The following is a 15,080-nucleotide window of genomic DNA, read 5'->3' as shown; positions in this document are numbered from 1 at the left end:
GCTCTACATCCGCTTTCGATATTTCTTTAGAATACCAGGATATTTCTGAAACTTGATATTTTTGCAGGTTCCTTTGGTCGCTAGTTGTGCCCATTTGATATCGAGTCTGATCTTGGATTTAGATTTTTACAGTTGAAGTTTGTTATCGCTACCCCTTAAGAAGTACTGGAAGGATATTTCTGAATTTTGAGCCTACTAGCTAGACATCATGATTAAAGGCCTTTTGGTTTGTTAGAAGAAGTCATTAGAGTGGTTTAACAAATTTGACCCCATGACCTTGAATATGGGTCAAGTTAATTTCTTTTCACAAACTTAGTGAGACTCTATTCCAGGAAAACTACCAGGCAGATATCTGGCTTCTTAGCCTTCTGGAAAGATGAGCTCAAAATAATGTATATTCCTGATAAAATATACATTTATATATGTCGTTGGAAATACAGTAGGGCTTTAGTATCACTATAAATAAGCTAATCCTCCAAAGCCAATTGTTATACATTAATGTTTTAATACATAAACGTTTCTTAAATAAACATGACAATGTTTCAGATCAAAGCAACACAATTTATTTCATACAACAAATCTCTTAACTGTTTTTCAAAACATTCAGACATCCATTTTCGAATCTCAATTAGCAGTCGTTCACATTCTAGGGACAATAAATATACACTTATATCAATTTCAGCGAAACATTTGACACAGAACATTTGTATATAGACATTGTCAACATTGTTCATGGTGTATTTACTCCCGCAAAAAATGGTTTGCCTGTCAGAACAGAGGCATGTCACTCGAAATCTAATTTGGGAAATGAAGTGATCGGAGTTTGGTTGCTTCATTGAGGCAGAGCAATGTTGAAATATAAATATGTTAGTTTGTAGTTACGAAATCTTCCCCAGTTCTCATTATGAGATTATGACATAACGGGGATATTACATAGAGTTATCTTACAAGTGTCATGGAGGAAGTTGAAAATACTCTCCTGGAACAACCGATCCAATACTCTTCGCACTTTCTCAATGTATTCTGCATCTTTCTTTCTTTTATTTATATTTTAGCTTGAAGTTTCATTGATTTTGATGTGCATTGATTTTTCTTTGAAATTAAATGAAATTTTACTAACTTTGCTGTTTACTTTTTTATTTATCTGATCACAATATCATACAGAATCAAATATGTGTGAACCTCACCAACAAACTACATACGAAATGGGGTGTTTTAAAGCATCTGAAAAAAATATAGTATTGGTAGGCTGGGTTCAACAACTTCTGTCAAAATAGCACTGGGTCTTCATTTGAATCACCAGACTGAATACAGATGACCCTTGGCTAAATAAAGCATTACATTTCCTCACATATCTATGACATAAATAATAATTATACAAAAAGTCTAAAAAAAACCTTAATGTAAAATTTCTTTAAAAACTATTCTGTATACTAAAGCCTCTACATAGCATTATTTTTCTGAGCTAATGTGTGATGCTACCCCCACACTTTGACCATACTTCCAGTAAACAATCATACAAAAAATGCATCTTTCTCAGTACACAAGGGTATCAATTTGTCAGTATGACATCTTTAGATTGACAGACATCTATAACACCCATCTGTTGAAATGTTTTGTTCATGATTGGTGGCCAATCATAATTTACTCCTAAAATGGCAGTATATAATATAATAACAATGTTATCATGATGTATCCAAAACGTCCAGATCTAAAACAGTACCAGGGTACACCCAAGTTGAAAAAATCCTCTTTACAAAATAGAGAGATTGCTTCATTCTTAAAGAATTTGCATGTTTCTCATAATTACATGCAAATAAAAGATAGCCATCAATTCTGTTGATCATATTTATCCAGACCTGCCAACCTTTCAAATTCAAAAATAGTAATTTGGCCCATTTTTTAGCAAAAAAAGAGTAATTCTTAACAATTCTTGCCAAATCTATTGCATCAAAAAGAGTAATTTGCTACTATTTCGAGAGAAAAAAGAGTAACGACCACCACAAAATAGTAAAGATTCCTATAAAATAGTAGGAGTTGGCAGGTCTGTTTATCTTTTAAGTTTCAATCACTGCAAAGTCATATTTCCCTCCAGACATCATACTTTTCTCATACACAACCTCCACATCATTAAATTGAACTAAAACAATAAACTGATTATCTAGGAACTTGCTGAATACTTCTGCTAATGTCATTGTACTTAACATTTTACAGTATGTCAGAAGTGTAAAATCCATGACTTTTACAGTATGTCAGAAGTGTCAAATCCATGACTGCCTTGTATGTGTCTAAATTATGACTGATGTAATGTAGAAGGATTATCACAACATGAATGCAAATTTAGCAGACACGCTATTTTGGAATATTGTTATTTTTCATGAATAGCTTTTGATACCAGAAAGAAATCCTCTGGGGGTATATGTACAGATATCCTCTGTGGGTATATGTACAGATATCCCCTGTTGGTATATGTACAGATATCCTCTGTGGGTATATGTACAGATATCCCCTGTTGTTATATGTACAGTACAGATATCCCCTGTTGGTATATGTACAGATATCCCCTGTGGGTATATGTACAGATATCCCCTGTTGGTATATGTACAGATATCCTCCGTGGGTATATGTACAGATATCCTCTGTAGGGTATATGTACAGATATCCCCTGTTGTTATATGTACAGATATCCTCTGTGGGTATATGTACAGATATCCCCTGTTGGTATATGTACAGATATCCTCTGTGGGTATATGTACAGATATCCCCTGTTGTTATATGTACAGATATCCTCTGTGGGTATATGTATAGATATCCCCTGTTGTTATATGTACAGATATCCCCTGTTGTTATATGTACAGATATCCCTTGTAGGTATATGTACAGATATTCCCTGTGGGTATATGTACAGATGTCCTCTGTGGGTATATGTACAGATATCCCCTGTTGGTATATGTACAGATATCCTCTGTGGGTATATGTACAGATATCCTCTGTGTGTATATGTATAGATATCCTCCGTGGGAATATGTACAGATATCCTCTGTGGGTATATGTACAGATATACCATGGTGTTATATGTATAGATATCCTCCGTAGTGATATGTACAGATATCCTCTGTGGGTATATGTACAGATATCCTCTGTGGGTAGTGTACAGGTATCCCCTGTGGGTATATGCACAGATATCCTCTGTGGGTATTTGTACAGATATCATCTGTTGTTATATGTACAGATATCCCTTGTGGGTATATGTACAGATATCCTCTGTCGGTATATGTACAGATATCCCCGTGGGTATATGTACAGACATCCCCTGGGGGTATATGTACAGATATCCCCTGTGGGTATATGTACAGATATCCCCTGTGGGTACATGTACAGATATCCCCTGTGGTTATTGTACAGATATCCCCTGTGGGTATATGTACAGATATCCCCTGAGGGTATATGTATAGATATCCTCTGTGGGTACATGTTCAGACATCCCCTGTGGGTATATGTACAGATATCCCCTGTGGTTATTGTACAGATATCCCCTGTTGTAACTGTACAGACATCCCCTGTGGTAACTGTACAGATGTATGTACATAATATCCCTGGCACTTTCTGTATATGTTAGGCTAACACTTGCTCACAAAACTCTCCATCACTTTAATCTTTGTACTATCACAGCGTTTAACAGTTTCCCCTGCTCCAGTGTCTGAGTTTCATCTGTTAATTCCTTATTTGGGAAGGTTGTCATAAGAATAAAATTTGCACCAGCATACCGTGGATTATTTCTGACAGTTGTTAAGGAATAAGAGATATTGTATCTGTAATAAAAGTTATTAAATTATTTCTAAAATCTTTTGCAATTAATTTAGATATCCTTAATGAAATACCAGTTGAAAGAAACAAAGCAGAAGCATGTTTTTTTTCACATCCTCAGTAATGTAATGAACTATTTCTATATGTGTTTCGTCATACAACAGGAAGGTCACAAGCAGTTTAAATGAAAAACTATTAAATTACCTCCCCTTATCAAATTACTATTCTTTCTGAATCGGTATTAAAATATATCATTTCATTGTGGAGATTTAACAAGGGAAGGAACTGATAAGTAAATTCCTAATCAGGACCTGGAATATTTCCAAAGATGTATATTCATTACTAGGCATGTTTGCCTCAAAGCAGTAAAACTTCAAATTTCAAGATTTAAAATCCTTTTTTCCAATGAAAGATTAATATTTCTTATACACATTTTGAAGTTGAAAAATAGAAAATGCATTCCAACACTTTAATCAAAGCATTGCCAACAATTACCATGAGCCAACAAGACCAGAGGATTGAGAGTAAAAAGGATACGCTACAATATGCTGTCTTATGTCACTGATTTTGTGCGTGTGGTTGAATTTAGCAACCATTCTGAAAAAGTAAAAAACAAAAAATTCTGACATTATATAGATGATTGGGTCTCAATATTTCCCATAAATCATTTCTCAGACTTTCCTTTTATCAAATTTCGAATTCAAATTTCAAAAAACAGACATCATATTCTAAATTCAAACTGATCAATTGTCTATCATATTTTTCACATTGCAAGTTCCTACGAAGTATTATCAGAATGTTTAATTTTCAACATAAAAATCTATTTTACATTTTATTTTACATTTTTAGGCCAATGATTCAACAGGAAACAATCATCTGGTAATACCCCTATAAAACAACATTCATATTCCATCATAATGTAATTTAGATTTATCATCACAGTTTTCCTATCTATGAATGTTCTCTCACCTTGACCCATCTGCTAGTCTGATCTGGAGACTTGTGGTAGGGCGAGACTGATCTACATTTACACTATGTGAGGCTGCGGTGGCTGACCCTGCTGCAGCCGGGGTTACAGCTACATTTGGTGCGGGGCTGTAAAGGACAACAGATCAATACATATCAATAATTAACAAACATATAATCAAATATTTGTCTCATGTTGTACAAAGTGACTTTTTGCTAAGAAAGCCTAACGGCCTCCCTTACATTAGATCCACAATGACTCTTACCATCTTAAGCCTGATATGGGCTGACCTACCTGCTGGGCATATTTCCCTGTCCAAACAAGCTTTGATTCCCTCCCTTAGAACTGGCCCATGCTCACATACCTGCCCAGCATGTTACCCGGTCCAGAGAAAGCTCTGATTACCTCCCTTAGACCTGACACAGACTGACTTCCTGACACAGACTGACTTACCTACCCAGCATGTTACACGGTTAAGAGAAAACTTGAATTATCTCCCTTAGACCTGACCCAGGCTGACTTACCTACCCAGCATGTTACCTGAGCCCCGTTCGAATTGCACTCTTCTCATTCTAGAAAATATCTTCCGGTCACTCGATTTGAAGCTCTTCTGCTTCTGGAAGATCTTCTACCTCTTCCGTCTCGAAGCTGGAAGATTTATCTTCCAAGATGGCGGCGACCATGTTTTAAGTGTGCGAGTGATGAGTTTCACTAGAGAAGGATTTATAACACATACATGCACATGTTTGTGTCATCGTGTTTGAGAAAACTTAAAAACTTATTTTTTGTTTTATTCTCCCGGTTTACTCGATTTACATATAACGGAATACGATCTTCTTAGAAGGCTTCTCTTCTTTGAAGAGTGCAAATCGAACGGGGCTCGGGTTTACCCGGTCCAGAGAAAGCTTTGATTACCTCCCCTAGACCTGACCCAGGCTGACATGTTACCCTGCCCAGAGAAAGCTGTGATTATCTCCCCTAGACCTGACACAGACTGACTTACCTGCCCAGCATATTACCCTGTCCAGAGAAAGCTCTGATAACTTCCTTTGGTTTGACATAATTTTCTTGTCGATGGTCTTCCATGTTGAGGTTGACTTCCCCTCCCCTGGCCAGCCTTATCAACTCCTGGGGAACTTCTCTACCAAAACAATATCAGGGTGTTTTTAATTCATTACCAATCATACATACATATACTATATATCTTTTATAATAAAGATTCCATTAATGTCTATTTTTAGAGTGGATTAAACACATTTCCTGTGACAGGAGTATAGCCACTATTTTGCAATTGCTAATTACAGCTTGATCTTCTAAAAATCATTAGATCATATAACAGAAATTTTAGAAATTTACATTTAACATATAATGATAACTGTAACATGAATTAGACAGAAATCCATAGACGGATTGGACATCAGTTTTTACCCTTTTGCAACGGAGTCTAGGAATTCTTTGTTAGCAGCATTTTGGAAGTCTCTCAATTCTCCATTGTCCACACTAAATCCGTCCTTCCATAACTTAAGTACCATGTCAACCTAGTAATGATAAACAAATCAACACATCAGCTTGTGATTAGCCTTCATAGGCGATCACCAAAACATAAATAGATATAGATCAAGTTTAAGTGTAAATTTAATGGCCTATTGAACTTGCCTAGTTTCTCATTATAATTTCAAACACTATTGTTTAATTGTATATAAGAGTTTACTATAAACTTAATAGATGTCTAATTTGAACCCTGGAATGTTTGATAGTAAAACATAGCTCCATTTTAAACTTATAAACACAAGTGTTTGTCACCTGTCTGGGACCTGACCGTAAAGGTGTGCCCTTTAAACTTATAAACACAAGTGTTTGTCACCTGTCTGGGACCTGACCGTAAAGGTACTTTATTATAAACTTATAAACACAAGTGTTTTGTCACCTGTCTGGGACCTGACTGTAAAGGTGTGCCCTTTAAACTTATAAACACAAGTGTTTTGTCACCTGTCTGGGACCTGACTGTAAAGGTGTGCCCTTTAAACTTATAAACACAAGTGATTTGTCACCTGTCTGGGACCTGACTGTTAAGGTGTGCCCTTTAAACTTATAAACACAAGTGTTTTGTCACCTGTCTGGGACCTGACTGTAAAGGTGTGCCCTTTTAAACTTATAAACACAAGTGTTTGTCACCTGTCTGGGACCTGACTGTAAAGGTGTGCCCTTTTAAACTTAAACACAAGTGTTTGTCACCTGTCTGGGTCCTGACTGTAAAGGTGTGCCCTTTAAACTTATAAACACAAGTGATTTGTCACCTGTCTGGGTCCTGACCGTAAAGGTACTTTATTTTAAACTTAAACACAAGTGTTTGTCACCTGTCTGGGACCTGACTGTAAAGGTGTGCCCTTTTAAACTTAAACACAAGTGTTTGTCACCTGTCTGGGACCTGACTGTAAAGGTGTGCCCTTTTAAACTTACACACAAGTGTTTGTCACCTGTCTGGGACCTGACTGTAAAGGTGTGCCCTTTAAACTTATAAACACAAGTGTTTGTCACCTGTCTGGGACCTGACCGTAAAGGTACTTTATTATAAACTTATAAACACAAGTGTTTTGTCACCTGTCTGGGACCTGACTGTAAAGGTGTGCCCTTTTAAACTTATAAACACAAGTGTTTTGTCACCTGTCTGGGACCTGACCGTAAAGGTGCTCCCTGTACTATATCCGCTGGTCCATCCTCTGTTTCACCGAGTCTGTAACCTGATCCTTTAAATGCCATACTCTTTGTTGGTTTCTTTTCTGATCGATCCACCTCTTCTGCACCATGTCTATCAAACAAAACACGGATAAAGTCAGCCAAGATTTCTGTCTGTATCATATCTTATCAGGGCTGCAGCAAGACACCTTTTATTAAAACACTTTTTGCTCTTTCCAACTGCCAATATTATCTACTTTGGGTGGTATGGTTTGTGTAACAGTGACACTAGTAGTAAGATGTTGGAAATATTATGTAATGTAGATATACTTATTCTGGTGGACTAAACTTGAAGTGCATAACCAAAATTAAAATGATTAGCATAATGATGAATCGGACCACCCAAAATGTTTTCTGTAGAAACTGCCATTACTGTAATAATTACCAGAATAATTTCAGTACAAAACCACTACAATAAGAAAACCACAAAAATATGTTTTTATAGTGTAACATGCAGACTGGGTACATGTTACACGTGCTAGACACTTATTTCCTGATTGTAGATAGAAGACTGTAGGTTAGTAGTCCTAAGAAGTACTTGTAGATTGTGATCTACACAAATGTTTAAAAATATAAATACCACATTTATCACATAACAGACTCGTTCTGCCATGTCATACGAATTGTAACACACATGTGTAATAACACTATTGTGACATCATAATAAATATGTTACGTCATATGATTAACTGGGTAGACGGAAACATATTATCTAAGCCCAATTTTGCCTGTATTATATAGAAATGAAAATCAAAGTTTTTTGCTTAAATATATTTTCATAGATAGCAGTTTTGTGATAAATAGAATGTTACACTAGTGGCTATGTCATATGAAGTTTATCAAACTTGGTTAATAAATTCCATACGACATAGCCACTCATGTAAGATCCTTTACTTGGTTAATAAATTCCATATGACATAGCCACTCATGTAAGATATCCTTTACTTGGTTAATAAATTCCATACGACATAGCCACTCATGTAAGATATCCTTTACTTGGTTAATAAATTCCATACGACATAGCCACTCATGTAAGATATCCTTTACTTGGTTAATAAATTCCATACGACATAGCCACTCATGTAAGATATCCTTTACTTGGTTAATAAATTCCATACGACATAGCCACTCATGTAAGATATCCTTTACTTGGTTAATAAATTCCATACGACATAGCCACTCATGTAAGATATCCTTTACTTGGTTAATAAATTCCATACGACATAGCCACTCATGTAAGATATCCTTTACTTGGTTAATAAATTCCATACGACATAGCCACTCATGTAAGATATCCTTTACTTGGTTAATAAATTCCATACGACATAGCCACTCATGTAAGATATCCTTTACTTGGTTAATAAATTTCATATGACATAGCCACTCTTGTAAGATCCTTTACTTGTTGTGCTGCCAATACTTACTCCCTGGCCGATTGAAACAGATTATCCACCACTTTTTTCCCGTCACGTTTCTTTGGACCAATAATCTGTTGACCACTGAAATACAAATTGTCATAATTTAACTTCATGTCAAAACAAAGATTGTGTAAAGTGATATTAATGAAATCAACAAAAGATACATACACATGTAATATACAAATTGTTTGTGTGCAATACCAAATAAAAATAATCATGTACCTCCTACATATAAACATGTATAAAATGGCATGGTATTGAAAACCCATCACAAGAGCACAAAATCAAAATTGTATTCCTGAGAACTGATCTACAACATTTCACCTGGTTTCAGAGCCTCCAGCATAAAATGCTTGTCCTTCATCTTCTGATGATGATGAACTATCTTGAGTCTGGTAATTTCCTATTGTGGCAAACCTGAAAGCAAATTTACATATGAATTTTATTACTACGATATTATATATGTCTAAAATCAAATTATAATTCTATCTGATGTTGATCCCTGATTCCCTATCATCTATAACCATCAATCTTAACAACTACAAAGTTTAAGTTTCTATGAACTATGACATCAGATTTCACGACAAGCATGGCCAACTACCAATTAGCAAGTTTTATTGTTTTGGGTTGTATTTCTTTTTGTCGTTATAAACATAAAATAATTCAACTGGCCAACAACTTTTCTCTTTTGTGTGATGCTAAATCCAAGCTAAAAAAAAACACAAAAAAACAAGAAAAGATACTGCAAGGGACCCAACTCCTCCATCTTTATCTTTACATGTATAGACTACTGAATGAAGGGACATAACACTGTATACATTGTGGTTTATAAGATTTGATTTAAATTTGTACACCACATTACCAACTCTTACAACTTGTTAATTATAGTATGACTTAGTGATTGTATTGTATTCTTTTATGGCCATGCATCAACACTTGGAGTCATTTAAGGCAACACAAATGTAGTAATACTAACATCATGTTTATTGTGATAATACCCGAAAAGAAATAACAATTACACCAGGAGATATCCATTGTTTACCTTGATGGCCGTGAACTTGGAGGTGGAAATGCTGCTGATGATGATTGCCCTGTGGGCTGTGAAGGCTTAGGAGGCAGTGATTCAGGCTGTGCTGAAGGAGCTTCATACAGACCTTCATCTCCATCATCATTGTCGAAAAAACTGGCTACAGCAACCTATCAATAAAAAATAAAGTCCAAATTGTAATTCTTCATATGACAGTACATTATATAAAGTTCAGTCAAGAAATATTATCTCTTAGTTTAATAAAAGTGACTTAAAGGGAAATAGTACCCATTTAGTAGAAATTCATTGATGGGCGCATTAACTGTAGTCATCAGTTAACATATGAATTTAGAGAGGAAGTGGATTTTATACCAATACAGTATACCAAGTGAATATTGTTTGTAATATGAGTATCCTATGTCTCTAAAACGGAGTGGCAAAAACAATAATACTGTAGTCGGTTACTTAAAAACACCTCCACCGTTATATTTGCCAATATTTGTTTGTTCTGTTATAAATATTATATTATGTTCTGAATTAAGTGGTTCGTTTCACTGTGTGTCACAAAATGGTGGGTTAAGTGTACACATTTGGACAGGTCAACATGGGAGACTATACAGATAGAATAAAACATCAATACTGGACAAAAATGAGAGTCCGCATATGTAAGAGAGACATCCTGTCATGCCAGATTAATTTTTCTCTGTGCTAAAATGTTAGCAACATCAAACAGTGTCAGAGAGTGTTGTTCTGATTGATCAATCTTACGGATTAGACATTTTACCTCTGACCATTACCAATCAACAAGACTTTTTATGTTAAAACATTGTTAATGGAAATTTTCAGGAGTCAATGAGATTTACAGCAGGCTTGAAATGTGAATCAATGAAGAAAATCCCTGATCAAATGCATTAAAAAAATATTTTCTCTCATTTTCATGAACAATTTACATTATGTACAATTGTACATGCTTCTTTTCCGGTTCATGATCAATCAATAATAGATCTATGATCATTTAAGAAAAAGTGACGATAGGTCATGAATTTTGAAGTGATTCCAGAACCCTAGTGTCCGACATTACTTGTTTTCATAAAGTCTGTCTGTCAGAATCTCCAAGTCTGGTGTTAAGGCATAAACATGGTTTAACTAAACAACCCTTGAATTTTAATACATGAATATCATAACATACAATGTAGAGCATGATAAAGGCAAACAGATTCAGCCTATTTAAATGTATATACAGTATACCATTTTTGGCTCCACTGTGGGGGTTAACGTTGTTCGATGCTTGTATAGGCATTTGGGAGGATATATTATCAGTCTTCAGACAAAGTGTGTAATTCTTGTTTGATTTGTAAGGATGTATATAGGCAAGAATGAATGAATTACAGAATGACTGAAAAGTGGATGAATGAATTATGAAATTAATGAATTACAAATTTACAGAATGAATGAATTACAGAATGAATGAAGAGTGGGTGAATGAATTATGAAATTAATGAATTACAGATTTACAGAATGAATGAAGAGTGGATAAATGAATTATTAAATTAATGAATGTATTTCATGTACAGAATGAATGAATTACAGAATAAATGAAGAGTGGATGAATGAATATGAAATTAATGAATTACAGAATGAATGAAGTGTGGTGAATGAGAGCCCTCTTGCAAGAGACACTTATTTGTACGGATACTGAATCCAGGGCCCCCAACCTTGGCAGTAGACTATACATGTATGATAATGTTCTGGGAAATAAAATTATTTGTACCTGGAAAAAAAAAATTAGCCTATTTAATCTATTTGACTTTTAGAGTCTTGTGTTTTTTTCTGTATACCCTTGTTAAAAGTAAGTGAGTCTACTTCCAATGAGTGACCATCTGACTAATAGGCAAAGAATCAAATGTGTCTGGCATAGGGTATGTTTCAACTTGCCAAATTTTACATAAAACATTGTTAGGTATTTTAAACTGAGTGATAAATGCAATGTCTTTCGAATGTCTCTGGCTTTTTGACCAGATTGACAGATATTTTGGATAGAATGGTTTGGCCTACACCCAGCAACTACCTACGTGTATCTGAAATCTGTGGGAGGTGTATACAGTGATGATAATACATGTAATTGCAGTCATTTTGAACTTGCATTGGCATCCATGGAAATGGTAGTCCTTAACACTTGTGTACCTATAAATGCAGGTCTAATGTTCAGAACACTCTACTGATCGACATATGTTATGATATATACACTGTCCACACATGCGCCCAGGAAAGATCTACTTTGTTATTACATTCTTTCCTAAGAGTTTATTACCTTAACGGAGGAAGAAGAAGAAGAGTGTGAATGTACATACATTTACAACTGCTATGCTGACCTAACCCAACATATTCTTTACCTGCATTTCATATGAGATTTTCAAAAGTTGTATTTCAATGTAACCCTGCTAAATACTAGTCGCAATATAACGCCTAGAAAGAGAGATCTTCCAATGTGGGGCCTCAGGAATTATACTCATCAACCCTGCAAAAGTTGAGGACTAGTTCTTTCCTGGAAAGGGGGAGTATGTAACCCTGGTAAATACTAGCCGCAATATACTGATCGGCTAGAGAGATCTTCTCTTTAGCTTAATCGGTTGAGCATAACACTATATACCCAAACATTCAATTACATTATGGTAGAAGTAAATGAATAAATATGAATTATATTACTTTTATTTACACGTACATAAGCTTTTTATAAGCTGCTCTAGTTAAAATTTAAATTCGTGTTATAAATATAATATGAACAATTTTCAGCAACTTTTCTTACTTTGTTATATCTTTTTAATTTAGAATTATTATCAAAATCTTCAGAAAAATATAACATCTCAGTCTTATGAACCTATAATAATATTGGAAGGATTGTTCATAAAAATGTCTTTTTTCGTTTGGTATTTTTCAAATATCTTGAGAGTTGGTTTTTCTCAAAATCGTCAGAAAAATAACATTGAATGTTTTTTCGTTACAACAGTAAAATAACTGGTTATATATGCACGAGTTGCACGTTATCATACAGTACTACGCTGCAAAACAAAGATTGCAGGAACTGTATGCTTATGCCAAGTGACTGTACACGAGTATAGCTTTCATTTACCTCATAGTTCCAGTTTGAAGACTCTAAATAAAACTTAGCTCTACCGCTGTCGGTGCCCGTTAGCTGTATAAATTTACTTATTTGTTCTTTTTGAACGTTGTCGGCCATGATGAAGCACTAATGAATTTTATCATTTCTTTGTGTGAAGAGTTCCATTTCCGCCAAGTCTACTTTCATTTTCGATTTTAAGGCTTCTTGTTCACCAGTCAGTTGATTTTGGTTAAAGCAATCTTTCCTGCAAAGAACTGGATCCAGCTTTCTCTAAATAATGATAAATAGATATTAAATATGCAAATGAAGTACAGACGTCACACCTCAATGTTTTACTCATTAATCAACATTGTTACATACCTGTGACTTGAGATTGAAATGAGCCTCTTTACCGCGAAAATCTAAAATGCGGCCATGATGTGTTTTATAAACCACAAAACCATTGCACCATAGAAAATGCCTCTTGCTATTTGATTTCGCATCTTTCTCTAATTTTGAAATTAAATCACAATGACTGAAGGAGATTGATACAATTTTATTTACAACTATACCACTAAAATTATTAATAATATTTATGTTAACGGAAGTATGAAAAGGACCTGTATAGGCTAAGCCTGTTGTCCAATCCAATTTGTATATATATCTCTATTATGAAATATTGTATTTAAATTAATTCAAATGATTTATTGAATAAAATATTTTGAAATGAAATGCAATCTTTGGCGGGTCTGTTTCGTGGACAGGTATTTTCTCCCATTCTCAGATTTGTCTCCCATTTTACATTGTCCAAGATTCCTTTCACCTCTTATGGTGTGATCGCACGTTCTTGCAAATATTCAATATGACTTCACGGCAACAATGTGTTGCATTGCAATATCTTTTTCAAATATTAGAACAGCTAGCTGGGCCTGTGTAATATTAAAATAGTCTGCTCAGAGACAAGTACTGGAGAAACAATGAAGTTTTTTATATCAATTTATCAAAATCTAAGGTTTTTAACACAGAAATACAGCAAATAACTTAAAATTCATGTAGCATTTAAGATGTGTTTAGATTCCCATACTACAATGCAACTATATTCCCGGTTTGGTTGAATAACATTGATATCTTTTTTTTTTTCTTCTTGTTTATTGAATGAAAAACTGTGCTTTAACAAACAACTTTTAAGTCCAGATTCCCAGGATCAAATGCACAACATAACATAGATAAATATCTATATATATATATATATCCGCAAAACTTCGCCACCGGAAAAGTTAACCAATACTTTGGCAAGCCAAGTTGTCATTTATTCGCGGAGCAATGTTGACCCAGTATTTTACCAAATGATATAAGATATCACATAAAGTATATGATATATCTCATGTATGATATCTCTTTTAAAGTTTTAAAGATATCCTAATCTTATAAGATATCTTAAATAATTTGGTAAAATCCTGGATCAACGTTGCTCCGTGAATAAATGGCAATTTGGCTTGCCATACAATAGACCCGCTTTGCGACTTCACAAGACAAAAAAAGTTAATGATAGAATTAGATTCGCACCATGGGTTGGTTGTATATAGGTCATAAGTTTTGCAATATAAATCACAAGATTTGGAATGTAATTCAGCACAGGTTTTACACTTGAATGTCAAATCCAGAATACAATGTATTAATTGGAATGTATACAATAAGTAATAATTTATTCACGAACTTGAACATGAACAATATTCAAATGATTGACACGGCCCATATTTATCAGATAAGCCTATGGCAGCACTACTATAAACTTTCAGATTAATTTTCCCGAGGGATTTTGTGTGAAAATCAATTCATTACTCTATTAATTGATTAAATCATATTAGAGGCTTAGTCAATTAATGCATATCACAGACATCTATGGATTCATGATTTATTCAGGCGGTCCAGACTTCATGTGTACGTCAACATGTTTCAATAATACGGAATTGATTGAAAACGTTTCAATATTTAATCCGCTTATTTGTTATTGTACACGTATAT

At 34.5% G+C, this 15,080-nt stretch overlaps 2 protein-coding genes across 3 annotated transcripts; one reads left to right on the top strand and one right to left on the bottom strand.

Annotated features, from left to right (window-relative positions):
• Positions 1–540: 540 nt before the first annotated feature.
• LOC117336803 (NSFL1 cofactor p47-like) lies at positions 541–13,227 on the bottom strand. Of its 2 annotated transcripts, XR_004534656.1 has the most exons (11): positions 13,086–13,227; positions 9,971–10,125; positions 9,253–9,345; positions 8,935–9,009; positions 7,439–7,583; positions 6,203–6,312; positions 5,778–5,915; positions 4,777–4,902; positions 4,345–4,404; positions 3,561–3,779; positions 541–3,512 (listed from the first exon to the last, which is right to left on the bottom strand). XR_004534656.1 is itself a non-coding variant. In XM_033897455.1 (10 exons), the coding sequence occupies exons 1-10, from the start codon at positions 13,191–13,193 to the stop codon at positions 3,647–3,649; spliced, it is 1,143 nt and encodes a 380-aa protein (XP_033753346.1). In that variant the 5' UTR covers positions 13,194–13,227; the 3' UTR covers positions 541–3,646. The 2 variants fall into 2 exon arrangements, 1 of the variants encoding a protein (XP_033753346.1); XM_033897455.1 differs by having other exon boundaries at positions 541–3,779.
• Positions 2,388–3,627, top strand: LOC117336802. The gene is made up of 2 exons (XM_033897454.1): positions 2,388–3,517; positions 3,566–3,627. Exons 1-2 carry the CDS (start codon positions 2,420–2,422, stop codon positions 3,617–3,619), a joined length of 1,152 nt encoding a protein of 383 aa, XP_033753345.1. The 5' UTR covers positions 2,388–2,419; the 3' UTR covers positions 3,620–3,627.
• Positions 13,228–15,080: the final 1,853 nt, after the last annotated feature.

Source organism: Pecten maximus, chromosome 10 (genome assembly GCF_902652985.1).
Source record: "Pecten maximus chromosome 10, xPecMax1.1, whole genome shotgun sequence".
NCBI lineage: Eukaryota > Metazoa > Mollusca > Bivalvia > Pectinida > Pectinidae > Pecten > Pecten maximus.
The sequence above is the reverse complement of the archived record's forward strand: the minus strand, read 5'-3'. Positions and strand labels throughout refer to the sequence as shown.